The sequence below is a fragment of the Syngnathus floridae genome, chromosome 14 (assembly GCF_059516105.1).
Source record: "Syngnathus floridae isolate MCC-2025c chromosome 14, RoL_Sflo_1.0, whole genome shotgun sequence".
Taxonomy (NCBI): domain Eukaryota; kingdom Metazoa; phylum Chordata; class Actinopteri; order Syngnathiformes; family Syngnathidae; genus Syngnathus; species Syngnathus floridae.
In genome coordinates this window covers 7,935,632-7,963,423 of record NC_142426.1, presented here as the reverse complement: position 1 = coordinate 7,963,423, position 27,792 = coordinate 7,935,632, and the positions used below count along the sequence as shown (strand labels likewise).

Here is a 27,792-nt window from a genome sequence, read left to right as displayed (position 1 = left end):
GAGGCTGAGTCAGTGTGAACACATGAGCAGAGGCTCGGATCCGTCCGCCATCTGGCTTCGCCTGCCCGTCCACATCCCCGAGTGACTGTATTAGATTTATAGAGGCCCACCCCCCCCTTGCCGAAGGCATGGGATTTGATGAATGTGACTCCACTCCCATCCAAGATCCTAATGTGGATCATGCAAAAGAGCACCTTCTGCCTGCGAACGGGCAGAAAAATAGGCAGCATTTCAAGTGGACTCTTGACAGTGAAATCGGCGTTCAATTGCTCGTGAGCGAATGAAAGGATGACTATTAATTAATTCAACAGGCAGAAGAATGGCAGGTATGGGAATTATGTTGCAGCAAAACCAAAATGCCTGAAGCGGAGTTTTGAGAGGAGGAACTCAACAAATGAATCAGACTTTTTTTTTTTTTTTCTGACACCTATCTTAATGGTAGCTGCCTCAGTTCTGAGAGTGTGGACTTTCTGATACATTTCCTCGTATCAAAAACCGTTCATATTTAGTTCTGTGCCACAAATAACCCAAGATCCATCAGAAATGTTCTGAGCAACTTTTGTTCTTTCCTTTGGTCTTGCGCCCAGCCATGAGTTGATTCCCCGCAGTACATGCTGATTGGCGTCATAACGACCCACTAGGGGGTAAGTCAGGGGGGGTTACTTGGAAATGACTAGATGGCCCACATTGGTTGTGACTCAGCACAACAACAACAACAAGAATGACTAAACCAGAATTTGAAAGCCTGATCAGATGGTTCCGCTTTCCACAAGGATCGCCATGGTGACGCCAGGAACAGCTGCTAGCTGTAACCAGATGGTCTCCATGGTAAACGAGAGCGATGCACTCACATATATTTGCCGTTCCTTTGGGTATGGGAAGGTAGGAACCCACGCTCCAGGCTCGGCCGTGGTAGTGCCTCTTGCAGCGGCTGCAGTCGGGCCCCGTGGTGTTGTGTTCACACTCGCAGCCCAGCTTCCCCTTGTCAAACACGCAGCTGTTGGCGTGCAGGTTGCACTTGCACCTGAGACGGGGAGAGAAAACACAGCACACAAGATGGTCGCCCGAGGAATCCTTGGCAAAAAGTTGCTTTGTTTTGACATTGGTAAATTGAAATCCCGCTTGAGTTGTTTGACTCGTATCAAGGCTTGATTATTCTTCGCTTTGGAGCGAGAGAGAGAGGCGGAATAAAAAAAAACAAGGCCTCATTTGTCAGTGCCTCTGCGAAGGAAGAGAACAGGGACGGCTAAATGAAAGGCACTCGTTGCTAAGGGAGCATGAAACAGGGATCTGATTGAGCGGCGATAGCTTCAAGATAAGCTCGACTTACCCTATTTTGACGAAGACCTGAAGAGGTTACATCTGGCGTAAGAGGAAAATGGTCTAAGGGCGAGTGAGCGTCCAGTCGATTTGACACCCTACCCTTCCCCAGAGCATCGAGCGGCTGTTTTGTTTTTTTTACACCAAACACTTCCATCATCGGAGAGACACGAGCTGATCCGGGCAATGCGAAGCCGGCGAACACGAGACGGAAAAATGACAGCGGCAGTCTAAAATACATCCATTCTAATTGACTTCCTGGCCTTGCGGTGACATCTCACGTTAGTGATAGATCACTGAAGGGAGAAGGGGAAAGTATAGCCTGCAGCTTGGGAAGGAGATTGCCGGTAAATGACCGTCAACAAGAAACGGCACACTACAGCCACTCATAGGTTGATAACACACCAAACTTGGTCACCAATCTAATCTGTCTAAATTAGATACTGAATAGCTTCCATGTATTGATGGATTGTCAATATCTGTGTATTATGCAAGAATAGCAACATTAAACCCAGATTAATTATTATTAATTCATTCACTGCCAGCCCACTACAAATTGCTGTTTGACGTCTATTCTCCTCCATGGCAGTGATTGAGTTAATACAGTAAATCATTTCATGCCATAGAACACTGCTTTTTGATATCAGATTGTGTATTGACGATCAGAAGACATTTGCAGTCACTATCATAACCCTTCTCATACCACATATTTCCCCAAAGTCCAGAACTTTTTAATCAATGAAATCCCCCACAAACCCACCACTACTACCTTGCTTTATGAAATTAATGACGGGGTGTTGCCCTTCTGCCACGCAGACAGCAGTTGCTCCCTAAAGTCAAGAGCGATTAGATTTGACCTTCCATTTAATTAAAAACCAGCAAAATCTGGATCATCTGGCCCCAACTGGCTCGTGAGAGAATGTGGAGTCCAGTGGGTGGGGATTGCAGCGACTGCATGCTTTTGCCGCTGGCACTGTCATTAAGGGGGAAAAAAAAAAAAAACATTACACAGGGGAAAGTGCAGCCTTTTGATCATGACATTTATATAATTAATTTAACCCTTAATGCCAACACAACACACAATTAAAAATGTGCATGTGGTTGGGGGGGTATAATTTTGTCAATTTGGGTTCACCATCCTCGCATTTTTATATATATATATATATATATATATATATATATAAATATATATACATACATACATACATACACACGCATACATTTTTATTATATATTTATATTATATATATATTTTTAATAACTTGTGTATACCCCAGAGGGGAAAAAAATATATAATTTTATTATCTATTTATATTATTATATTTATTATGTTTTTTAATAACTTGTGTATACCTCAGAGGGAAAAAAAATATATATTTATAAACATTTTAAATAAATGTGTATATATAGATATATATCTATATCTATATATATAGATATAGATAGATAGATGGATAGATATACACACCTCTGAGGGGAAATATATGTACATATATTTTTTTCCCTCAGAGGTATACACGAGTTATTCAAATTCAATTTAGTCAAATATGAATGGTTTTAGATGATTGATGTACAAAGCGTTTGCTTGCTATTTTATGCTCCCCAATGTTCCCCCGAAGCCATCGACTAACTCTGCGTACCCCTGCGCCACCTCCTCCGGTGGGAACCGCGAGCTCATTAAAGTGCCGCTTTGCACACACTTCAGCTACAACGAGACACTTAAAAGAAATCTAAATTTGTAAGCTCCGCTGCAACCGCCTTCGCGACAAGCACGGCGCCTCGCTGCAAAAACACACACGGGGAGGATCTGAACCCTCTGGATGGCGGAGACGTCGCTTCAGTGGTCGTGGCTAGATGTGCTGGCAAAACAGCATCATGATCATCTTGTGTTTCATCTGCTGATGTGCGAATATCCTTTGAAACCTCTCCGTGTCTTTCTCCAGTTGCAAGCTTGGAAACATTCTCTGTTTTTGTACAATTTTGGGAGGGTCAACCATCATCATCATCATCATCATCATCGGTTTAAAGTCCGTTTTCCAGGCGCCGCTGGGTTGGACTGGGTTCTTGATTTGGTCATGATGATCATGTAGGTTTACTGTCAACCTTCCGCCATTTTGAAAAGAAATTCTTTGGAATTCTGTCGATAAGATGGAGATGCAACCTAAGAAAATAGCTGAATTGATCTAATTGGTCTAAACTTAAGAAAAACTCTTTTTTTAGAAGTTCAAAAGATGTTTTTCTGTCATTTTAAAAGATCTAAACATTTTCCTCTAAATGTCAAACCAGAAGCCTTCACTGCTACTATGGGTGTGGTACTAAACTAGGATTACCTGCAAATCTAATTTAGCTAACTGATTGCCTCCATCCTATCAGGACCTGTATGATCAATATCCAGATTGAAATTTTTTTTTACTGTTCCATGTTGAAAATGAATAAAGAAATAAATTATTGTCCTTGGCAATATTCACAGACCGTTCTCGAGTTACTTGCTCACAATTCAATCGCATTTGTGCTGAGCAACAGCTAACAAAGCACAGCATTTATTTATCTTCCTCCTGCTCGGAATAAGCCAACAAGCTCATGACAGAAATGTTTGCTACTTGTTGAAATCGGCACGCGCTAGCCTGCTAATCCCAATTGCTCACACACACAGATACACACACACACACACACACACACACACACACACAATCCTCTCAGTACGTGCCCAGTGAACCATGGCAGCTGCTGCCGGTGTGATTGACAGAATTCGCAAGTCAGGTTCAAGTGCGGGTCCGCACAACCAAGCAGCGTTACTCGGGTTGGGAGGTGGGAAGCCCCCCTTCGCCCCCCCCCCCTTTTCCTCCTACTACAGATGCCTGTCACATGCTGCCATGTTTACTGCCAGTCATTTGGCAGTCTCCAGCGTTTAATTAGCGCTCGTTAAAGGCCGGGCTGCCTTTGTAAATAATAGACGTGGAAATTGTATATCACACAAACCGATCTCTGGAGGCCGCAGTCGACATTTCAACACGAGGTGTACGATCACGTCGTACAAGTAGTGCGGCAAACAGGGCCGGGGGGCTTCTTGAATTCTCACGTCACGCTTTCCGCAAGTAATGGTGCCGCGAGGTGTTTGTTAATCTTGTTAAAAAGACGGGGAGCATGGAACTGATATCCGAACGGTCGTCTCTCAATCTGTGCCAGGTGAGTGCACAAGCATGCATAGTAGATTTAATGTTCATTGGTTTTGCTGACTCATTTTCTCCTTTCACCTTCTCAAAGTTTTTGATGCAGATTTTCTGAAGCGTGTTATTACTTGTCTTTGAAACAAATCACAACTTTGGAGCAGCACCGGGCAAAGAAATTCAAGCAGGGGGCAAGGAAATTCAAATTTGTGCGCAACCTAAAATTGGGAGTGCGTCGAATTAACTTGCGATCCGTCTGGCACACGCAATCATCTCGAGATATATTACATGCGACGTAGAAGAATGACAAAAATCGGGCACGGCGCAGCGCGACGGAAACAAGCCTAATCGGACGGCTCAATTTCACGGTGATGCATGGCGGCATAATGAGGTGACTTTGCCGTCCTTCCTTTTCCCTGACACAATCTCATCGCCGTTTGCAAATGTAGAACGGGAATTGAAATGAGCGACATTGTCAAAACCGTTAGTTTGGTTCCACTTTGTCGTGTTTATTTTGAGGCAGTTAAATTTGATATGATGGCAATTCGGTACGCAATTCAACCAGCTTAAGGTAGGTTGTTGAAGCGTGATCAGATCACAAACCTCTGCGGGCAGCGACTGACCTACCATGTCATGTTGCAGTGACCGGGTCAACTGAGCATGTTTGAGCTCATTAAAGTTAACGCCGTTGATATTCTAACTCTCCAAAACAGACACGTTTTTATACATTTGACCTCAAGCCCACCTCTACTTTTTCATTTTTGTAAATGAAATCAGTGTATAAATTAAACACCTTTTGCATATTTATAATCGAGGAACCTTAGAGGTCGAAATCATTATATTCAAGTCGCCATTTTGTATGAGAAATAGGAATTCAAGCAACCAGAAATGAATAGGCCCGAGACCCCAGTTTCGAATGGTGTGTGGATTTTCTGTAATTTTACGGAACCTCATGCTTACATATAGACATCCTTGGTCAAATCTGATGGAATTTTCCATCGTCTCTGTGTGAAAGAGGCTAAAAACACCCATAAGCGTCTTTGGAGGCATTTTTAAAAATCAGATTTCACCATTCGAATGCGCTACATCTCCTCAAAAGATGTCAAAAAGTTGTCAGTTATTCCAGTTTGTCCCACTAACACACGGACATTTTGGAAACTTTCAACAAGGCCAAAGTTTCTCCTTGATTCTTCTTCCCCACCTCTTTCCTGTATCTGTCAGATCTATCACTTCTCAGAACATGTGAGGCTTTCCGGGTGTCATGTCTGGGAATTTTTCTTCCAGAGGCTTTCACTATGCATTTATACAGCATGGAGACGCATTACGGCTTCTGACCATGGCCGGCTTGAGAGAGAATAGGTGAGGATGCGAGCCGTGGGAGGCTCCTTTGCTCAGTAAGGGTGGCTGCTAGCCGTGCCTTACATACATCAATCACCCGTAGAAGAAAGACAAGGGCTTTCCCTTCATATAAAATTTACTTTCTGACAGAAGTGCTAGCAAAGTAGTTTAAGGTGACTCAATAGTGCCTCTGCTGGTCACAGCTGAGTAGTGCACTTGATTTTTAACTCCATTTCATATTGATGCTGGATAGAGATGTGGGAGATACTTTACTTTCTATCCAAGAGGCTTCTTGGCAGACTTTAATCATTTTACACTTAGAATGTAAAATGACAAAGCTCAGGAGAGCAAAGCTGGCAAATTTAAATATCCATTTGAGTTGAAATGACTCCTCTAATGTGACCGATCCTCAGAGAGACGTCGTCAGCAGAAACACGTAGATGTTGGAAATTTGCACGTTGGGGTCTTCTGATGTGGCCTTGTCCTGTTCAATAATGAGTGGCCTTATGGTTTAATGATTGAACACGTCAGAACTTCAACTCACTCTCACTTTCTTTTGCTTGCCATCCAAACGCAAGTGTGTCATCATTTGCTCGCCGTACGGGAGTAATTCAGTTTCACTTCAGCCTTTGGTGGAGCCGCAGAGACCTGCACGCAGTCGTCATTTTCAATCACTGTCAAGTTACTGTTTGATTAGGGAGCTCTCAGGCAACCATTTTAAGTTTTTTTTTTTCTTTAACACATGTATGCTAACTTGGAATTGTCAGACCACAAAAGCTGCTACAAGGTTCGACAAGATGAATCAAGCCTAGCATAAAAATCTGAAATTGCGCAGATTAAAATATAACTATGTTCTGAGTGCCCTTGTTTGTGAAAAATCTTATACGGAGGTGTTAGTGAGTTGCCCTTGAAGGAGAAGTCAAACAACGAAGGCTTACATTGAACAGCTGTTGTTTTCTTTGGAACGTCACGTTAATAGGATGGGTCAGGGTTAAGGACGAAAAAAAAAAAAAAAATAGGTCAAAAGAGACAGGGAATAAAACAAGACACAATGTTGGGAATGACATGGAAGGGGATGAGCGCAATTGCGCATTAGCAGCTTATGGATTAGCTGCTTCTACAGTTCCCAGGCCCCCCGACCAGCCCTCTTTTGCACAGCTCTGACCGCGCAGCCAGCCGCTAGCGGTCAGGTCTTAATTAGCCGGCAGACATGATCAATAAATGAGAAAAGGTGGGACAAGACGGCGCAGTTCAAGGTTTTCTTGTATGCTATCAATAGCTGGCACTAACCTTGCTACAGAAGTTGGCGAAGGTGAAAGAAAACACTTGCTGCCTTTTCTATAAAGGTTAAAAGAAAATCAGAATGTCAGCGGTGTATGACTCAACTCGGGGATGAAAAAGAAGAAAATCGCTAAGAAAACTGAAAATTGAACCAAATTAATTGGTGAGTCCTATATCTGTAGTCAGTCACCTGATTCGACTCGGTGTTTCTGTAGTCTGTTGACTCAAATTAGTGAACCAAATCATCTCCCAATGTTTCCATTGAGTCTGCTGACTCGACGAGCCGATTCAACCGAATCATCTTGCGTCCGTGGCGTTTCTTTGAGTCCACCTATTTGAGTCAGCAAACCAAATAAGCCAAATCGATCGTGCTGCTGACGATCCATCACGCCTTCTGTACTGAAACCAGTCAAAGGTCTCACATGATCCCTTACGCTTGCTCATCCTGATTCAGTATGAACTGAATCATTCAATAAGATGGGTCTTTTGTATTTTGTATTCAGTGCCCAGAGTCCAATTAGAATGAAAGCATTCAGCGTTAAGGCTGAAAAAAAAAAAGTATTTATGCAGTATGCTGGTACTCATTCATGTCCATGTCTACAGGTTACCTGGTTCTGGGAAGCCTTCCATGCCTGATGGAGAGTTTATCAGCACATACAAGGATTTCTTGCAAGGCGCTGACACACTGTGATAAGGCTTTCACATCGGCTGCTAGCTGGAGGGCTGCCGACGTTGCTGGGAAGTCTAATCAGCCACTCTCTACACTTGCTGATCCACCGCTGGACACAAGCGGTTCGTACTTTTTATTTCAATTTACGCCGCCAAGCTTTTGCTGAGCAAATTGCATTTGATGCCCAGGAGCAGTCAAGTGGGTAGAATTGGATGAATCACTTGTTTGCCTGACCCATCTTCAATTTTTTTTCCTAATGAAAGGCAAAATAAGATATTGGTGGGAGATGCTATTGCATACGCGCTAGTCATCCCTGCGTCATTTATTCGGGTTTGAGTGTGTCTTGCTCTATTGAAACGCCATTTTAAGATCACATTTATTGAACGGGCTGAGCTGAAATTGAGCCAAACCTGGAAAACTCAGCAGCGCCCCCCCCCCAATTTCCGCCAACACGTCCCCGGTGATTACCATTTAATCATCCGCAAACTGTCTTAATTACGAGATTAGTCTCCTGCCAATTTGCCAATGCGCTAATGGTTCTCGTCTGCCAACGGAATCACAATTAGGGACTAACTGTTTCAATTTACCTCGGGGCCCCTCTGATGGGTCATTACTAGCCTAGTTATCCTCGCATAAACCAAACGCCAGGCTGGCAGAGCCGCTCCAGTTTGGAGAGCAGCTGCCAATGCTTTATGACCATCTTGAGGGCTCTTTTCCTACGCCGTGAAGACAATGTTTCCATTCCCCTGAAAAGCAACCCGCAGCAGCAGAGGCGTTTTACCTTGTCCTAATTAAATGTCTCTAATGTTGTGTAAAAGTGCATTTTATTGCTCGAACTATAGCGTGGAGGGAGTCGTAGCTCTGTTGACAGAAGGTAAGTGAATCGTTTATATGGGCGTGTGAAGTGTTTGGTGTTACATCGAGGCAAATTAAAAAAAAAACATTTACCGCCACGGTTGAGAACCACGTCTATTGTGTGGAGTTGATTGGGGATTAATAGCGTCTTCAACCAATTCGCTGAGGTGCTGTTGATTCAATTTCAACGGGTTTGCTATCTAAAGTGTGTGACGTTGGCATGGATACATAAAAATATGAATTGATCTTTGATTTTCTCTACGGAGAAAAATATTTACAAGATAACATTTAAATACAGAGCACTCACATTACCTCGTTAGGAATTCAGATTTGTTCTAAACTGACGACCCACTGCACACTTAAAATGTAGCTAAATAGATTTAACAGGACGTAATCAAAGTAAAAAAAAAAAAAACGTTTCTCACCTTCCTTGCACTTTGATGTCAGAGATGGCGTAGAAGTATCTGGACAGGTTGTTTTCGTCCACCATGGTGGCGCCAGTGGCCGGCTTCAGCAGCTTAATCCTCAGGTCGGTTATGGTGAAGAAGTCTCTCAGGTTCTTGGTGGTATCCAGCTGGCCGTACAAGGAGGCCATGTTGTGCAGGCGAGGCCCGGCGAATAGAGCAAAGCGGTCCTTGATCTCAAAGCGAACCGTCTTGTCGTTCTTCCACACGTAGCCCCGTGAGTAGTCCTCAGTGCAGATGATGTCCAGCAGGGTGCGCTGGGTGAGGTCACCGACCGTCTTTGGTTCCATCGTAAAACCGTCTAAACAGTCGGTGGCATAGAACTGGTAGGGCGTCCACGTCCGGCCGTAGTCCAGTGACTTCTCCAGGACCATCAGCTCCGGTCGGCCCGACTCGAACGTGAGAACGATGTCATCGGTCAGCTCGATGGTCTTGTTCCAGGACAACGTGATGTTGACCTGCAGCGGCTTGGGGTATTTCTTCCATGAGGTGGACTGCCAGAAAGTGGTGGGGTTGCGACCCTCAAAGTCAAACATTAGCTCGGGCGGATGAGCCAATTCCTCGGTGCTTGCGTCGCACTCGTTGTTGCACATGTAAGGGTTCTCCTGTCGAGACAAGAAAAAAGTGCGATCCTCTCAGTTACTGTGATTACTATATACCATGCTTTTGCTGTAAAGACAAAAAAATCTATATAAAATATATTTATAATAAATTCATAATCAATAATTAATAATACACTTTATTTATAATATATAATTAATCATATATATTCGACGCAGCCCTCACAAAATCACACATTCTTATCATGAGATGAGATTTTAAAGCAAAAACTAAGAAATACAAGTGGGACGTGTTTATGTAAAGTGAAAATCTCAGTGCAGTACTTCAAAATGTAATTCTTTCTTCCCTACTTCTCGCCATTAAAAAAACAAAACACATTATCTTCCTCCCGCCAGTATTGACTAAAGCACGTTTGATCACATTCAGCTCCACGTGTACTTGATAAAGCGCGCACTATAGTGCGGCTCATTAAGATGTCACTGCGGATTCACGCATTCTAGTGTTCTGCCGCCACCCAAATTGCTGCTGTCATTGATATTCCTGTGTGGTATTTCAGCCCTGAGACAGGACTAGAATCCAAATGAGTTTTTCTTTTTTTTTTTTTATAAAACACAGGGGTCCCATGTATTTTTCATGCCCCCCCAGTCTACTTGTGTGTAGCACAGGCATCTACCCCCATCTATTTGTGTGTGCGGTGTGAGAATGTGCGGAGCTTCTCCATGCAATCGTCTGAGTAGGATCCAGAGCTTGTGTGTGAGAGAAAGATCAGAAGGCGCACTCCCATTGACATTCTGCTCACCCCTGGCCCCTCCCGGAACAATGAGGTTAAGTGCTGATGAGATTCACATCCACTGTAAAGCCGTTCGATAATCAGCAATCATCTGACACCCTACACGCTGGAATTATCTAAAGGTGAGAACAATCATTTCGGCGACGCTCAGACGCTTATCGCTTGCTCTCTCTCTCTCACTCACTCTATGAGCGAGATTGACACGGGCGGCGAGGATAGCTGCAAAGAATACTGATAGGCGCTCGCCGTTACGTTTTTATTTTACCCGCTGCTTTTGTCTTTTGATACTCAACTCGAGAAGAATTTTATTTTTAAGCTTGGTGGAACTCAAAGGATGTCTAAAACATGTTGAAGCAGTAAAACCCCCCTTTACAGTTTAACAGTCATTTTAAGATTTGTTATGGCTGGAGATGTGAAATAAATTAACCCTTTAATTATTATATGAAAAAACTTGAGACTAAGGAGAATTTTCATCCACTCATCGTTGCTCATGTTTCGTCCCAAATTTTGTGCAATTTTCACAAGTCGCGTCTGACTTAATGCAAATTTCAAGATATATTAAATTAACTTTATTCCTCATACAAGTTAACATGAGTTTTAGGCGTAGTTTTCGTTGCCATTAAAAAAATGAACTCCACTATGACAAAACTTTACAAATTATATAAATATATATATAATGTATACATATATAATATACATAAATAATAAATAAATAACTCATCCTTTGACGAGGAGAGTTGAAGTCTCATTCTGTTGTTACGATCACAAAAGTGGTTAGCGTTAGCAGCTAATGTTAGTAGTTGACACCACTGCCTTTGCTATCTTTTTAGGTTGGACTGAGGTCCTATGGGAATTTATTTTTTTTTTGCACGTTTTTAGGACCATTTTATCTGAAGTCACTTGCCGCTTCCCTTTATTCAACTTAAGAGGCATTTTATTTGATGCTCTATTTCATGCTTAAGGCAGGTTCCATGCATGACCCCGCCCCCGTGCCCCTGATACAGATCTTCGCACTTCATTCTTATTTCCTTTTGTAGCCACCCCACGCTATCAGCCACTTGCTCTTCAGCGGGGAGTCAATAACAAAGCCACGCAGCGGCAAGATTGCAGGCCGAGCCGACTCAAAGGCGCGTGGCGTAATCCAATTAGGAGGCTAATAAGGGTGACGGCAGCGGGAGGAATGTAAAAGGAGACCTTTTCCGCTCGCCCCGTTTCCAAGGAATCTGCTAAAAGTGTTCTCTTCTTGAGACGCCAACGCACCAGCTCAGAGGCCAAGGAGGCAGAAAACAGAGAGCATGTATAGAGGATGACAAATCAAATAAATCATTGCTGTTTTGTTCTTCTTTAACAATCTTCGGAGGTTTTTGTCTGTATCTGTAGCTGGTATTGTCCAACCTTTTGTGAATGAGTGACTTGGATTTAAATCTCCGAAGTCAGGTGTTGACCATTTGAGTCAAAGTTTGGCAGGTTTGCACATTGTGTTTTTGTTGCCGTTCCATTGGACTCTTATTCGTAGCCATTATTGTCCATCTTATAGTGAACAAAATACTTTGATTTGGATTTTGTGTGATGCAATTCAGTCCATTCGCTGTTGCTGGCTTTATTTTGGTAGGTTTCTACTTCCTGTTGTTGCCTCAATCGGACTTGACCATAGTGGGTCTCGACCATCTTTTTCTGAAAAAAATACTTCTTTTTGACTTCCAGTCTTCATGCTTTTGAGTCCATCTATTTATGCTCTTGCTGTTTATACTTTGGCAGCTTTCTCCATTGTTTGCATTCCCATTCTGGGCTTGTCGGACTTTCAGCCAGCGCCGTCAAGTCCTCCAATTTGTTTAGCTAAATCCCTGACTGGGCAAGGAACAACTCAAAAATCCAATTTTGGGGGAAGAGAAGGGACCCCAGATGTTGGAATCCCTCTTCCAAGTTGCAATAGATCCTAAGTGGGCAATATTTGTCAGTTTTCTACTCCCTTAGCTTTTTACCCAGGCTGTTAGCTAGCTAGCCGCAAGCTTGTCACATGTGATTAACTGGTAGTGTTTTTTTTTTTTTTTTTTACTTCTATTTGAACATTTTGCAGAACCTGTGATTTCCCCAAGGTCTTCCTCCGTCTCCTTCTTTCATTTGTCGTTCTCACCGAGCCCGACGTGTCTGCGGCTAACGACGAGCAATTTCCCCATCGAACAGCGAGGCGCAAATAAGTAAATAAGGGAGACATTTGCATCGCTGTGTCGGCAGAAGAAACGGGGGAAGCAGTCATAAATTCAATCCATAATCATCCTCTCGTCACCCGCCTCCACTTTGGGCCTTCGGGGAAGCGATCAGTCTATCCGAGGAAGCTCCGTTCAGCATCAGCGGGGAATTCGTTCCTTTCACAAAAGTCCCTTCCATTAATAACGCTCAATAAAGCCAGAGGCCCTTTTCCTATCCAACAGTAAGTGACACTATTTACTCTGGGCTACAACGCGCCCACCACACTGGAATTCTTTCTGATGGCTGGGGCGCGGAAAAGAAGGTCAGAACCTTCAATCGGATTTCCCGCGGTGGTTATTTAACAACGAAAACACCGCCTTCTGGACGATCGATAGCCTCGGTGGTCATTGTAGACTCGGGGAGGCTTCGGTGCTGTGCCGGGGGGACTTCTATTGGAAAACAATAAGCCCCTTCAGCTTGATCCTTCACCTGCAGTCAGGTCAGCGGCACCAAAGATGAAAAAAATATCACCTCGCCCTTTTCCACGGATGATTGTTAGACTCGATAGGTGATCATATAGCTGCCGGCGATCGTTTTATGACTATCGCACAATCAAATTGAATTTCCTTTTGGATTTTTATTTGAATATCTTTTGATGATGCTGGTACATCAACATTTTTAATAACGTTGTTAACAAAAGCTACTTCAAAAGACAATTCAACAAGCCGCAGCAATTGTTAAGAGATTCCAAACTCGTGTCAACCCTCATGTGCGCCCAAAAGCAAAAAACAAAACACGTTATGTAGAATTTGCAGTCATCCGCAAAAGTTATTTTTTAGTTAGTTATTATTTTGGACACCTCCGATATCGAAAACGAAAAGCTGTTTTCATGATTATTTGTTGGTTACAATATTTTTGGGCTTTGGATCACATCCTTTATGCGCCAGGTAGCGTAATGGCAAAATGACTCGGGAGTCTTGAAATTGAGCGTAACTCTTTTTGCAAAACCTCCAGGGAGGGCTATATAAAAAAAAAAATCTTCCATTGGATGTGAAAGCAGAGGTGTTGCTGGATTAATCAGCCCGTCGTCCCGCTCGGCCTGACACCTCTCAACCTGCCACATGACACCTGTGCATGCACCCCGCCACACTTCTGCCACGAATTGCACACCCCAAGGACTTTGACAAATAGCGCCTTTCTCTCTATTATATCCCTCCTAGCGGGAATTGATCCCTCACAATAAAAACAGCAAACGAATCAAGCACCACTTGATGAAATCACAATGAAGCCCTAATCAGTTGAAAAGGCAAGCTCCATTTGCCCGCTCTCCAAAAAGCAACTCCATTTAAGTCCCAACGATTCCGAAATGGATGACATCCACACAGATCAGCGACAATCTAAAAGCTGCTTGATCCTTCCGGTGCCGTTTAAACCGTCGCATGGGAATCGGCGTCATGATATTGGCGACGTTTGCGGCTTAGAAATTCCGTTCGAGTTTAGTGACCATTATATCGTATCTCATATTTGAAGATCAACATTTCTGCGAGGTATGCTGACACTTAGTACGAGACATCTTGTGTTTTGAAAATTAAATCAAACGATGTCTGCTTTGATGTAGTCCATCCTATACATCAAAGAAGGTATCTTCAAAATTAAAAGGCACGTTAACATTAAGTCAGTTTAATGTTAAATCACTTTTGGGCCTCAATCTGTATACAAACGCAACATGAAAAGACAAACATCAAGTGTCGGGTGCAGAGGTGACATCCGTACCTCGCTATCGGCGTCGACGTTTTAATCGGAAAAATAACAACAAAAACACATCTCGCGGCATATTCATGTTTTGCATTTGCCGCACATCAAGCACTATGCCCTTTTTTTTTTTTTTTTGACGTAAACGTAGGCCTCGCTGAGGTAGTCCCTTTGAGGGCGCCACCGCTTCCAAGTCTGCTCCTTTGAAGTCGACGCCTAGCCAAATAAGAAAACCTCCGCCGCTGTCCCATGAATCCAAATCGAGGTCTGCGACTGCAGACAAAAGGCGAATCGAGTTGTGTATTAATTAACACCTGTGCTCCGATTATCTCTCGTGTGACACAATCCCACCGGGTCGCATTTTATCAGCGCTTATCATGATCATAGCGGCGCTAACTGTTGTGTGTACAAACAAACTTCTTTATGTGATCACTCTGTGTGTGTGTATGTGTGTGTGTGTGTGTTTGTGCGTACAGGATTAGAGTCTCTCTGATGTTTGGGCTTCAATAGACTTCAACGTTCCGCTAATGAGCGACTGCTTAATTCTCTTTGCTAGATCTCGTTGCGAAGCGCTCGATAAACCGTTGCCTGTTGAGTGGCTAGCTAGTCAAGTTGATCGCAAAGATATAACATATAAAGGGGGACAGCCATCTTTTCCATCTGTTTTCTACCCATTAATGGCATAAAAGTTTTCCTGTCCCCAAAACAGGGTCACATTTTGTGTGTATCAAACTGTTAACCTGTTGCTTTAATCAGTACCCAAATATGTCTACTCTGGTTGTAAGTTGTGCCAAATCACCGTCATTGTCTCTTATTGGATTGTCATATTTTTTTATGTACTGTTAATGGGACAGGCATCTCTGTTGTTGCCGCGGCGACCGCTGATCGCCCTGTCACATGGTTGTATTTGATACTAATTGGAACAGCATGAATTCCCCTGAATGCTCATGTTACGTTTCTGAGCTGTGTGCAGTGCTTGTAATTTTATTTTTTTCACCATGGATATCGTCCAATATATGACTACATTACCGTGGGTGAAAACAATTCCGCACTGCTGTCAATTTAAGTTTGGTTTCTTTTACGTGACGTTGCTTCCAGGGATGCTGGCGAACAGCTGTCGCGTCTCTAGAGACTCAAAACGCTAAGTAGCACCAAAGTCGCGCCCAATGCTCGTGCGCCGATCATGTAGACGGAGGTGACAAGTTCACCACTGTCAAGGTTGGGGAGGAGGTGGAGTCTGCATTTTTTGATTTTTTTTTTCAGCAAAAAATACTTGATCTACAAATAAGTTCTTCTGCCATCGCATGTCACACCCTTCAGGTCATACTTCACATTTTATTTAATTGGTGGTAGCTCTTTCACAAAAGGCCAGAAAATCATAGCGGTCGTCGCTGTCAAAGAGATGAAATGGAGAGTGAGAGAAATAGCGCAGCTATTGTACGAGCTCGCCATGTCAATCTGCATGCTTATTAGAGCCGTCTATTAATTTCAAATGCCAGCCAGCTTGTGGAATAAAGCAAGGCTCAAATGTCAGCCTTTCATTCAGCATCATATAAAAATCACCCCCACCCTCCAAAAAAAAAAAGGCAGTTCTCCTGTTCTTTTTTGGCCTGAGCTCGCACACACGCACACACACTCGCATCCGCGACACACTTTTTGGTCTTTCTCAGATCGATGTGGCTTGACAATGTGATAGCTGAGGGGCTGAGCGAGCTCCCAACAGTTGCCTGTCATCCTGCCACCGTTTCTGGCTTCAAACCTCTCCACCTACTGCGGGATTTTTCCCTTGGAAAAATACATCATAGTGAATGCATTGCAAACATCTCAAATGTTGTCCTGCTTGACCCCGCCCCCTCCTCTCCCAACACCAAAAAAACAGCAAGTAGTCTGACGAGTTGACAAAATACTTTATATATAAAAATTTGTTGAAAAACTCATTTCGGATCTTTTCCCCATAGTCGATTATTTAACAATAAATAAAAATCCCGTTATGAAGTTCGTACAAATTGAGCGAAAAGCTGCACAAGAAGGTCAGGGATTAATTTGTAACGTATCTCAATCACAAACCGCTCTGATTGAAGGGTGTGAATGATGGCCACCGTCGAGGAATGCCTGTCCCATCACTGAAATGTCAAATTAGCCAAGTGTGAGAAGCACAATTCAGCCGTGACGTACTCGTGCCAGGCTTTTTTTTTTTTTTTTTTTCCCCCCTCACCGCCAGACGATGCGAGTGTTTTGCGGAACACTGTAAGGCATTTGAGTCACAGTGAAGTAAGAGGATTGCCTTTGGATAATTGCTCACAGCAGGGAAGGTGGCTGAGATGAGTCTTTTGTTAGTTTGATCTAAAATTTATGCCTTACAGAGGAGGAAAAGATGTTGAATTTGTTAAGGGAGAATCTGCACAGCAGTCATTTCGATGTAAAAACAAATAAATTAGTGACGATTCATTGTATAGCTCTTCGCATTTGATGATGATGTCATTCTCAAAATGGCTGACAGGAAGTAGATACGTTCAAACTAGACGTTTAAATGAGTATTCTAACGACACACTTTTGAGATTTCTGGAGTAAAAGTGAGCTATGAGTTGGGTAAATTGAACAGCGCACCTCATTATTTGACAGAAACCTAGATCCAGAAAGTAAAAACCTTGCCACCAATTGGCTTCATTTCTGCTCTTTTAGTTTGCGCAAAAACAGAATTACATTGACACCAATTAGCAAAATAATAAGCCACAGAGTCATTTTAAAAAGTAAAATTTATGCAAGTGGAGCAAAGTGTGTTAAACAGTCCGGAAAGCACACACACACAATCATCACTTTCCCCTCTCTATCTCCTCGCATAAGCCATCCATCTTTGTATTTACAACCGGCCAAGAATGAACCTGTCACACGTAACTTGCGAATAATGGCGACATATCACCTGTCAAGCTGCTCACCTCATCCACGGTGCCCAACCTCAGGCCGGGATATTATGCATCATCAGTTGACAGAAAACAAGGCAGAGGGAAATTAAAAAGCGAGGCGGCAGACAAAAGACTTGGCAGGCGAGTGAAAGCGTAAACGACGCTTCCCTTTACCTCCCCCTGTTGGCGTCGGGGGACATGTCACGTGTCACCCCGGTGTCTCGGCGGGCAGCCGTGCGGCAATGATGCGCCGGGCATTGCTAGTTCAGGACAGAGTCAAGGGCGGCGGGGTGACGGCCTGCTAAACGCTCCAACTGTTCGCCGTCTTCAAACAAACATGGATGAGTGAATCTTGCCTGGTGCCCGAATGGCCAAAGGCGGGCGGGGCATTGCTAAACTGATTTAGCAAGCACTTAAAAGTGTGAGCATGGTTGTGACCCCGTCATCATAAAAGTAACAGCGAAAGGGTTCGAGTTTTTTTTCTTTTTGTTTTCCGTTTGTCTACTGTGATTAGTCCTTTTGAGACATAGCGCCATATAATGACGACGTTTCGCATATGTTATGAAACGATAAGATCATAAAGTTACGATCTGTTTTGAAACATTGCATTCCAATACCGTGCGATACTTTTCACTGCGATTACAAGACATGATAGTAAAATAAGACGATACGATTTACTCGCACGATAAGATACGATTCATTCCGATTAGGATTCAATATGTTTCCTTCAAAAAAAAGTTCATTCAACTTCATTCAACCTCCAAGAAAAAAAGTTGTACACTTTTAGAAAAATTGAACATTTTTGCAAAACAATTGTTCACTACTACTGAAGGAATATTTTGCAACTTTGACTATCTTGATTGCTTATATCAAAGCGTTTGCGGACAACTTATCACCTCTCGGTAAACACTTGCTTATTGATGCTCCCAGCAGACGCGGATCAACATTTATTTGGGTGGCCGCCGCTGGCCAACTGATTAACGTTATTTTGGTCTCTGCTTGATCCCCGAGGAAATATGCCTTTCTTTTGACGGGGGGGGGGAGACATCAAAGTGAGCCAATAAATATCTGCAACCACGTAAACACTTCTCATCACAAGTACAAGCATCCCCCGACTGAGGTGAACTGACACAGAAAACAATCAACCTTAAAGACTGAAGAGTTGATTTGCAAAAAGACGATAAAAGCCATTCTTCACGTGGATAAACGATAAATACGATGCAGTCTCCCGGCGGATTAGCGACGGCTCTCATCTCGTGTTTCCATCTCTAAGCCTCTGTGGGGGGACTGTGTGCCCAACTGGCAGCCTCCGCTCTTTCATCCATTCTTAGAGAACGGAATCAAGTTTAGCGCCATTATCGGGATCCACCCGGCTAGATTCAAAAGACGCCGGAAGAGAAGCGCCCGACGCAGAAACACGCAGGACGACCGAACTCAAAGCCGGCGTTCGTTGGTTTATCTCCACGGGCAGATCTCGTATCCTCATTTGCCCTTTTGTCAACCACCGATCGTGATACTTGCCAACGTTGTCAAGTCCCTTTTGAGAAAATCTTGTATACCCCTGCATTGAAACAAATGTATCGGTTTGATCGGCTCATTTGTTTCCAGATCGGTACTGCTGCAATATTTAGCAGCCCTTCCATGGCGGACTCCATAAGTCATGACTATTTCAAGCACCGAAAAAAATAGACGAGCTGACTGGAAGTGAAGACAGAGCAGGGTGATGATCCATCCAAGATTCTCTGACCGCACTTCACGCATCATTAAGTGAGGGAACGCAACCCCTGCGTTGGAAAAGAGCTCATTGGCGTGTTACTCTTGGCCTCCGGGTTCTCTCTTGACCAGATTTTTGTGAGATTTTCATTTGCATCTTAGGTGTTGTGCATTTGAATCAGTTTGTGCTCTGAATGGTTTTAGTTTGCGGTGTTCCTGTTTTGGTATTTTGGTCGATTCCTAAGGACTCTCATCTGGCAGCTGTGTTGCCCTTCTTTTTGTAAACCAGGAACTTTTATTTGGTTCTTCTGTGACTGCTGTCATGCATTTGAGTCCATCTGTTCATGCGGTTACTGCTTTTATTTGGATAGGTTGCCACTTTGTTCCCCTGACAGGACTTCCACTGTGTCTTCATCATTATGCAGCACCGCAAGCTGTCTCGTCTATCCCCCGCTAAAGCTCGGAGCTACTTAATTTTTGTCTGCCGTTTGTTTTGATGTAAACCTCAGCACGTCCCTTCTCTCTCCCCCGCTATATCCGACAGTGGCATTAAACGTCTCAGTGCCATCTGGAGCCACCAGCACCAACGCGCTTCTTTTTAAACGCTTTTAATTGGTAAATATTTACGAGCGGGAGCTCTCAACGGGGCTTCGCTCGGAGCGTGTTTTATGCGCCTCTGCGCTGCCCGACGCTGATGCCGTCTTTGATTAGGAGTGCAGATAAACGCAACCTGTGGCTCCTCTGTTGACAATAGCCACTAAATAACCAATGAGACTCTCTTAAGGTCAAGCACTCTATTAGCGATGCTCTCTGTAATGCGCAGCAGCGCAGTGCTTCGTTTCGTGGCTTTTTTTTTTTTTTGGTTTATCCGTGATGACCAAGAGGAACATTTTAAATTTACAACAGGGGTCCGTGCAAGTTGTCTGCATGCTAGATTTTAGCATTGAAAGTTTTCATTTTATTGGGGCTGAAGATGTAACAGCAAATGAATATTTAGTGATTTACCTAGATGTTAGCATCACATCTCTTCTACATGGGAAGATTTGAAATCCATAGGCTCCCATCTTACCTTCTCGACTCGTGTTGCTTATATTTATGCAGGCCACACATCAGCACAGCACAGAATTTGTCTGCCTGAACCTTGATTAAATTCCTAAAAATTGCACTATACCATCTGCGCCACAACTTAGACCTGCTTTCAGCTGATCTAAAGTTTAGTGTACTTCCAGGTACTAAATGTCCAATGACATACAGATTCTTTTTTTAATGCGTGCACTTCTTTTTAATAGTTTGAGGGTCACTAAATTTAACCACTGACATCAGTGATGCTGACCTTTCTTTGCCTCATCTTGAGAAGTTTACCAGCTTGCTCTCTCTGGCATCAACCCTACAAGGAATCTCATCTACATGCCTGTCTAAGCTTTACTCCAATCTTGCATCACACGCTATACTTCTCCACTAACATGGCACCTTAGATGTAGCAAAATGTTTGGGTGGCACCTTTCGACATGACTGTGAGCTTGAATAGCGGCGTTGCACGTCGAATACTTTGCTAAAAAAAATTGCGATTGGTGTCCCGGCAGGGGTTCAAAGTATTTGCTGGCTTTGTGTAACTCATGTGCAACCAGCCATGTGCACTTCAGGGCTTTGGCATGTTCATTAATCTCCATTACTGGAAACAACAGTCCACCCGGTGTGCCCATGACCCGCCACACCGGCATCCTCATTCGTCTCCATCAGGGCCGCTTGCGTGCGTACGAGCTCGTCACTTACCAGAGCGCAGTAGGTTTCCGGCGGATCCCCGCATGTGATGTTGGGCGGGTCGAGGGCTACCCGCAGGTACTTTGTCATGTCGGTGGCTTCAGGCTGACAGGCCATGTAGTCCCACGCTAGGCCTTCCTCCGTGTAGATCTGCGACTTGCACACGTCATAGTGTCCCCAGGCCGCGGGGTAATGTTGCATGGCGTAGGCCACACCGCCATAGACGGCGTACAGGGCAAGCAGGGCGACGCTCAAAATCATCTTTCTCTTCTATTTTTCTTTAAATCGGCACAAAAATGGGTCTCGGGTTGACTTAGACGAGCCCCAATGTCGTCAACTGCTGCAACATCCTTTCTGTGATTAGCCTCCTCGTGGCCACTTGACCAACAAGTGTGCGGACGGGTCAACGGTCAAATGTGAAATGCAAAGAGGCCGTCAAATGTGACGGTTTGAGCTCTCCGTGTTGGTGTTTGGACCCACGTGCGACGCCGTCCTAGGGGAGAGAAGAAAAAATATTTTGTTTACATGATACTCAGGGTGGCTGAACGCTTTATAGTTAAAAAAAAAATATTATACTACACAGAGAGTTGAACCATCATCGGAAAAAAAAATTACACGTCGCACTTATATGTACATAACCTACATTAAGTTTTCCTGTGAGGATTTTGATTCGGCTTTTTTTATGTATAGTGCAATTTGTTTGTGCTGTGACTTTGTAACGCCCAACGTAATCCCTATTTATTACAACATCTATGTTCGACACACACAAATACACACTTGGGCTTCAAACAATGTCAAAGCTGACAAAGTAAATTGATTTGATGTTCACCCTGGTACGCTTCTCTTATAACCCGGCTTCAAATCAGAGGATACAATTCAAGTGGAGGCCGAGAGCCGCAAAGCCCAATCTCTCTGTGATTTTCATACAAAGGGGTTTATTTCCATCTGCCCAAGTCACTGCATTTAACTTATTGCTTTTTCAAACTGCTGCCTTGTCGCCAGTCGCCGCCGCCCTACGAGCCTCGCCAGGCATTTGGGGAAATATTGAAGTCAAATAGCGAGACAGAAACGGTCTCTTTGAGGGATTGTACTTTTGGTGGCGGAGCCATCGCAAGTCATCAGTCAAGACGGCTAACCGCTAACGGCGCCTGGCAGCTGTCTGCCGCAAAGTCAGAACGACGGCTAAAATCCAAAAATAGGAGTGAAGAACCCGAGATGATGATGACCGATATGTTAATATGCGCCTTTAGAAAAAAAAAAGTTGTAAATGCCAGGCTTTGATCTGAGGAGGCATCCTGGGAAGGCACCCCCGTACATTTCATAACGCGTGACTTTCATTACAAAGACAGGCAAATTAAGTAGCAGCAGCAGGGTGGCGGGTGGCGGCTGCAGCCCGCTTCCTCAATCCCACCACCCCCATCTGATTTTTTATTTAATAGGGAACACGGCAAGCTAATAAGCAGCAGCAAATGGCGCTAACCAAGGGAATATTGCTTTGATGGCAACGTGAGATTGAAATGGAAGATGAAAGACAGGTGTCAAGTATTCAAGCGTGCCTCTGCAAAGTGCTCCGATACTGATTCTTTAATGAGGTGATATATTTTCATGACTGTACGCATTTATGTGTACAACTTTACTCCCATTGGTAATGTGTGGCTATTTCTCAAAAATACGCACCCCCAAAAAATGTAATCGCAAATTCCGACAGTTCCTCGATAAGTTCAATGTACGCAAACAGATGTCAAATGCTCACTATGTTAAAAGTAAAAAAAATATTAAGCTTAAAAAACAAAATGTGATAACACCCTCCCAAAAACAAACGTTAAATGTAATACTGCAAGGTCACAGTTATCATGGCGTGAGGAGCTGTCGCATTAAATCGTACCGTGTCCACTTACGCACCGAGTGGCAAGTCGAATCTCATAAAAAGTCATTTGACGGGGAAAAAGATGCAGTCAGATTCTATAATAAAAAGTCATCAATATTAGAGCAGCTGTCAGTATGCAATGAGCGGAGGGATGTTAGATGACCACCTCACCTCGCAAGCCCTCCCCACTCAGTCGCTTTCACTTGTTTTTTTTCAAGCGAGTGAAACACCGCCTTGTATGTCCAGTTGTGTGTGTGTGTGTGTTGGGTGGGGGGGCACAGTCTCCAAGCGTGGACATGTGTTTAAAGTCAGCGGGCGGCCAAAAGCCCCCCTGTCGGCTTCCACCAGACGACCAGAGCTCGTTTATTGGATTCAGTGTTCTTAAAAAAACGAAAACCATGCCTTTTTTTTTTTTTAGTTTGTCTGAATGCATGCCAATGATATCGTGTCTGATCATGTGACTTCCATGTGATTGAAGCAGCAATGTACACTGATCTCGTAAGCCTCACCTTCTCATCATAACCGAGCTCAGAAATCAAGTTTGCTATCAAAATCTGTATTTTGTTCATTGCTGAGTTGGAATAGTTCCACTTCAAACCTACAGGGGGAGTCCGGGAGTCAAAACAGCTGTACGATTGCATCCAAATTGAATCAACCTCAAAACAAATCAAAAGCCTCCATTCCAAGTACGACTGATCTTTGTATGGAACACCTGCTCGGTTTGCGAAACGTGCCGCCACATTTCCACGGGACGCCGGAGCCAACAGGCGCCCTCGGCCCCCATCGTCCACTATGAGTCACAGCGGGATGGGTTGGCAGTCACTAGCAGGTCTGCGCTGGCACATGTTTGTGATTGTCTTTCTCCTTCTGTAGCCTCCCCACACATCCCCCTGCCACCTCCTCCTCTTTCATGTCTCCTTGTTAGAGTGAGATGTCACCTTGCTGAAGCACTACAAATAATACAAATATTGTGCACGTGAGCTCACTTTTCATTTGCAAAAAAGGGGCGACAACGTGAGGAACCCCCCCCCCCCTGCTAGCAGCCGGCTTTTACTCACGCACTACTACTCTCCCGTGACCGCATAAAAAAAGCGCAGAGCACATGATTGGCGTTCATGTAACATTCATGCAACCGTACAGACAGCAGAAATAGTAAATAACTCAGGAGACTCTTTCTCACTGGACATCCAAGCTGGCTTTTCCCCCAGCTGCTTCGTGGGCGGTTGAAGTCGACCTGTGAATTTTCCGCCCATCGGAAGAGAGACCGAACGCCACCTGTGTGTAAGGTGGCGTGAGCTGAATGTAAAGATTGTAAATACTCCAATCGTCTATCCTGGACGTTGTTGCCGACGCCACTACCGATCTCTTAGCACACGTCCACGTGATCGCACCCTGACGACGTGGCTGAGGTCAGAGAGTTCACCAACATGGTGACATGCTTCATCACGATGGGCGTTTCTTTCGCACTGTAGCGGCTAACGATCTCAAAACAACTTATCCTCAGCAGACATAAGCGATGCGGGCAATAGTTTGATGAATCGAAAGTCGTCCAGGTTTTCATAGGCAATAATAGACTTTTTCATGAGTTCTGTCATGATAGACATGCTCACGCAATTTCATGTCAATTCTTAAGACTGGCGTAAGAGGTGCTTCAATTTCAAATTTTTTTTTTTTCTTCTAATTTAAGAAAAAAAAATGACATGCTCAACTCATATCACATGGCATAAGGGGGAAAAAAAGTCTGCTTCTGATTGGGGCTCATTTGGTGAATTACCTTGTCTGAGTTTTGGAAAGAACCCTGAAATCCACCCCTAAATGTTTACTTTAATCCAAAATAGCCCACAGCCTGGTAAATTTAGGGCATACGTCCTTAAGACCTTTTTTTTGCGTCCTGTTATGATGCACACATGCACCCAACCATGTCAATCGTCGACCCTGGGATTGACCTCGCCACCCCTATTTTTTTTTTTGGTGGGGGGGAGGGCAGTTGGGTGGGGATGCGACTTTCTGGGACCCCTGAAATAAATGTTTTTAACCAGGATCCAAAATCCTCAGACACATGTTGAAAAATTAATAACCGAACTGATCATGGAGAAAAAAAAGAGCGCTGTATCAAATCAAACGATAACCAAATGCTTTGATTCATTTTAAATCTATTTATTTCTTAACATCCTGCGTAAAACACCAGCATCATTCAGGTTGCAACAAAACTACAACGTGGAGAAAATACTCACGTTCAACAAGTTATCCAGAGCCGTGAAAACGGATTCAGTCTTCCTTTTTGCAACTTTTAACACATTTTCAGCATTTCTTGCGCGCGCCGCCGTACTGAGCTGTGCATGCGGACGAGGACGCACTTCGCGCTGCAAGAACGCTGTTGCTTGCATTGGCGTCACAAAAGCACCTTGAATGTCTTTAAAAGTCCATTCTTTATTTATTTTTGTTGTTGAGAAGATGAGATTCGGTGCAACTGCTCAGCTTGTTGCACTGCAAGAGAAACAAGTGACAGGCTGGCGCTCCAAAATACTGAGGCAGTCTCCGTCTTTTTTTTTTCTTTTTTTTTTTTTTGTGTCCGCTGGGTCCTAAAGGTAACACCTGCCGCATTTTGCGCGTGAAAATGATCTTGAAACTTGCAGTAACTCATAAGAGAGACGCGCGTGTCGTTGGAAAAGATGATTCATTGCGTAATTACGCACCTATCGATACCGTTTTGATTAAAGTTAACGAGGCGAACACGCTTTTGCATTCAGGTTTAAATGCATTCAGATGAAATTGCAGATATGCGAGAAAAATTGATCTTACCTTCCATTAGTATGGAGGTGAAGCGTGTTAAGAAATAATCCGGGTACAAGCGGGTGTAATCACCGGCCGACCGCGTTGCAGCGCGCACTGCCAGAGTACAGCAGTCAGTGTTGGCTGGGTGGGCTTCACCTCAACCCCCCCTCCCCCCTCCCTTCCCTGCCGGCGAGAAGTCGTGGATGCTTCACCTCCTCCTCTTCCTTCTCCTCGTTTCTTCTTTTTCCGCGGGGCGCTAAAAGTAACCGCGCGACAGCTAGGTCGCTAATAATGCCACAGTAGGTGTGAAGGAGGTCGGGTGGGGGGGGTCTGTCGCTCCAAAAGCCCGCAACCAGCTGTGATTGGCTCCTGTGAGAGACAAAGATCCTCAAGATAATTATAGTAATTCATTATTTATAATCATAGACTTTGTTACTCAAGGGTATTGCAAATTAAAACGTCATTAAAACTAATATCCAGTTCAGCTGGACACAGCTTTGGTTTTTTACAGCTGATTTCTTTTATTAGACTTGCAGTCCAAAATTATTAAAATTATTTAATTATAAAAATAATGTTATTTTACATCTAAATAATATAAAAGGAGAAATACACTTTGTGCACATTGTGTGGTGAAAACAACCATATAATGTTGATTTTAAATCCACTCGCCTGATGTTAACACATAATTGGAAACTGTACAAATAGTCTAACAAATTGCATCTAACCACTAGCGGAGCTAGAAGGGGGGCCGTGAGGGTATTGACTTTTTTCTATTTTTCTGGGACTTTTTCTCAACATTTCTACCTGTCATATTGATTCTTCATCAGTGTGTTCTGAAGATTTTTTTGGGGGGGGTTGTTCCTTTTTTTTAATTTGTTTTGCAGCACCCCTGAGATATAAATACTGCAGCTTACATGGTCGCTAACTTTAGCTGCTACAAGCTACATAAATTAAATTTGAAACCTACCATTATAAAGATAGTAACAGAACACAAAGACGGCCTCAAATACAGGACAATGATCCAATAGGATCCCAATCAATAATCATTCATCATAAAAAGCAATAAGAGCAGTAAGGACGTATTTCATATGTCATTTTATGTCATCGCATTGCTTATTACGAGCTGCCATCACACCTCGCACAGTGAGCCAGCTGATTGTCTCTCGAAGGCTTCACATACTTTATTGATTTGTTGCCAATTCAAATGCTGTGAAAGATTCGCTTATCAAAAGAAGTCACAATGACATTTTTTCTTATTGTAGTCGTTGTTTTAGGTATGGTGGCAGAGGTGTCAGTAGTGTTGCTTGAATGACGAGACGCGTCTCCTCTGAGGAAAAAGTGCTGGGGCACAGAGCGAATGCTGCTCTTGAAATTTCCATTAAGTCCTTCCTCCTGGACTCATGGTACACATAGCATTGATTTAAAAGATGTATACGATACAATAGGCACAGAAGATGGACTCCAGCCGAATGTTCTATAACAGAAACGCTAACAGGAAGTATAAACCTCCCAAAATAAAATCTGGTATTGCGCAGATGTCACAAGGGAACTAAATCAAAATCTTTTGTTTACAAAGTTGATTCGTCCCACCTCCGAGTCATATCAGTAACACAAACAGGAAGTGGAACCCTACCAAAATAAAACCAAAGCACAGATGAACTCAAACTCCCTTTTTCACTAAAAGTTGGTCAAAAGTGACTCTGATCATTCAGATACTCCCATCCTGGTCAAATATGAATCAGTTCAATAAATTGCAGTCAAATGTCATTAAGGAAATTGCTAGGATGTACAATAGTGTCGTCTCGACGCGGCAACTCGCATTTCCAGTGTCAAAGGCAAGGTGACGAGATGACAGTGAGTCTGCTGCAAATCCTGTTGCTAGCATTACGTTTTGTTTTCAATATCCCCCGTGACCGACTCAAATTAAAGCATCCGCGACTGTAAAGGCTGTGCAATTTAAAATCTGGTTAGTCACTCCCCCTTTTTGTCGATTGGTTTGGTCCATGATAACAAATGTTTGATGGATTGATTTAAAAAAAAATAATAATAAGAAGAAGAATATATTAAATAAATGTCATCAACAATGACAATTTGACAAGCACGTACATACTGTTAGCTTGGTGGTCATCTGCGTATGTTTCACCAGTTGTTTTTCCTCCTATCTGGGCTGCTGTCTTCTTGATAAAAACAGCTTTAGCAGTCATGCGCGACTACACTTGCTGAAGATAAGCAACCCGAGAGCCCACAGAAAATGTTTGGCTCCGTCTTATCGTTGTTGTTTCGGCACCGTTGGTCATTTCACAGCAGTCTTAGTACCTTGTATTCTCTGTTTTTTTTTTTTTTTTTTTAACACAACGGGGCAAGAGAAGCGAATGTCAGGTATTT

The 27,792-nt window shown here is 43.5% G+C and overlaps 2 protein-coding genes across 4 annotated transcripts in view; one reads left to right on the top strand and one right to left on the bottom strand.

Annotated features, from left to right (window-relative positions):
* LOC148387479 (netrin-G1-like) overlaps positions 1-27,570 on the bottom strand; it is a 35,503-nt gene extending 7,933 nt beyond the window's left edge. Inside the window, exons 1-6 of the mRNA XM_088397142.1 lie at positions 27,518-27,570; positions 25,435-25,776; positions 24,867-25,119; positions 20,778-21,258; positions 9,057-9,700; positions 852-1,024 (exon numbers count right to left, since the gene is read on the bottom strand). Coding sequence (XP_088253268.1) covers positions 852-1,024; positions 9,057-9,700; positions 20,778-21,026 — 1,066 coding nt within the window. The 5' untranslated portion in view covers positions 21,027-21,258; positions 24,867-25,119; positions 25,435-25,776; positions 27,518-27,570. The remainder of the gene's footprint in view (positions 1-851; positions 1,025-9,056; positions 9,701-20,777; positions 21,259-24,866; positions 25,120-25,434; positions 25,777-27,517) is intronic.
* Positions 1-27,792, top strand: part of LOC148387477 (collagen alpha-1(XI) chain-like) — a 98,361-nt gene that overhangs the window by 5,253 nt on the left and 65,316 nt on the right. For all 3 annotated transcript variants that reach the window (XM_088397133.1, XM_088397132.1, XM_088397134.1), the window contains exon 4: positions 7,710-7,898. The gene's annotated coding sequence lies outside the window, so the exon portion shown is untranslated. The remainder of the gene's footprint in view (positions 1-7,709; positions 7,899-27,792) is intronic.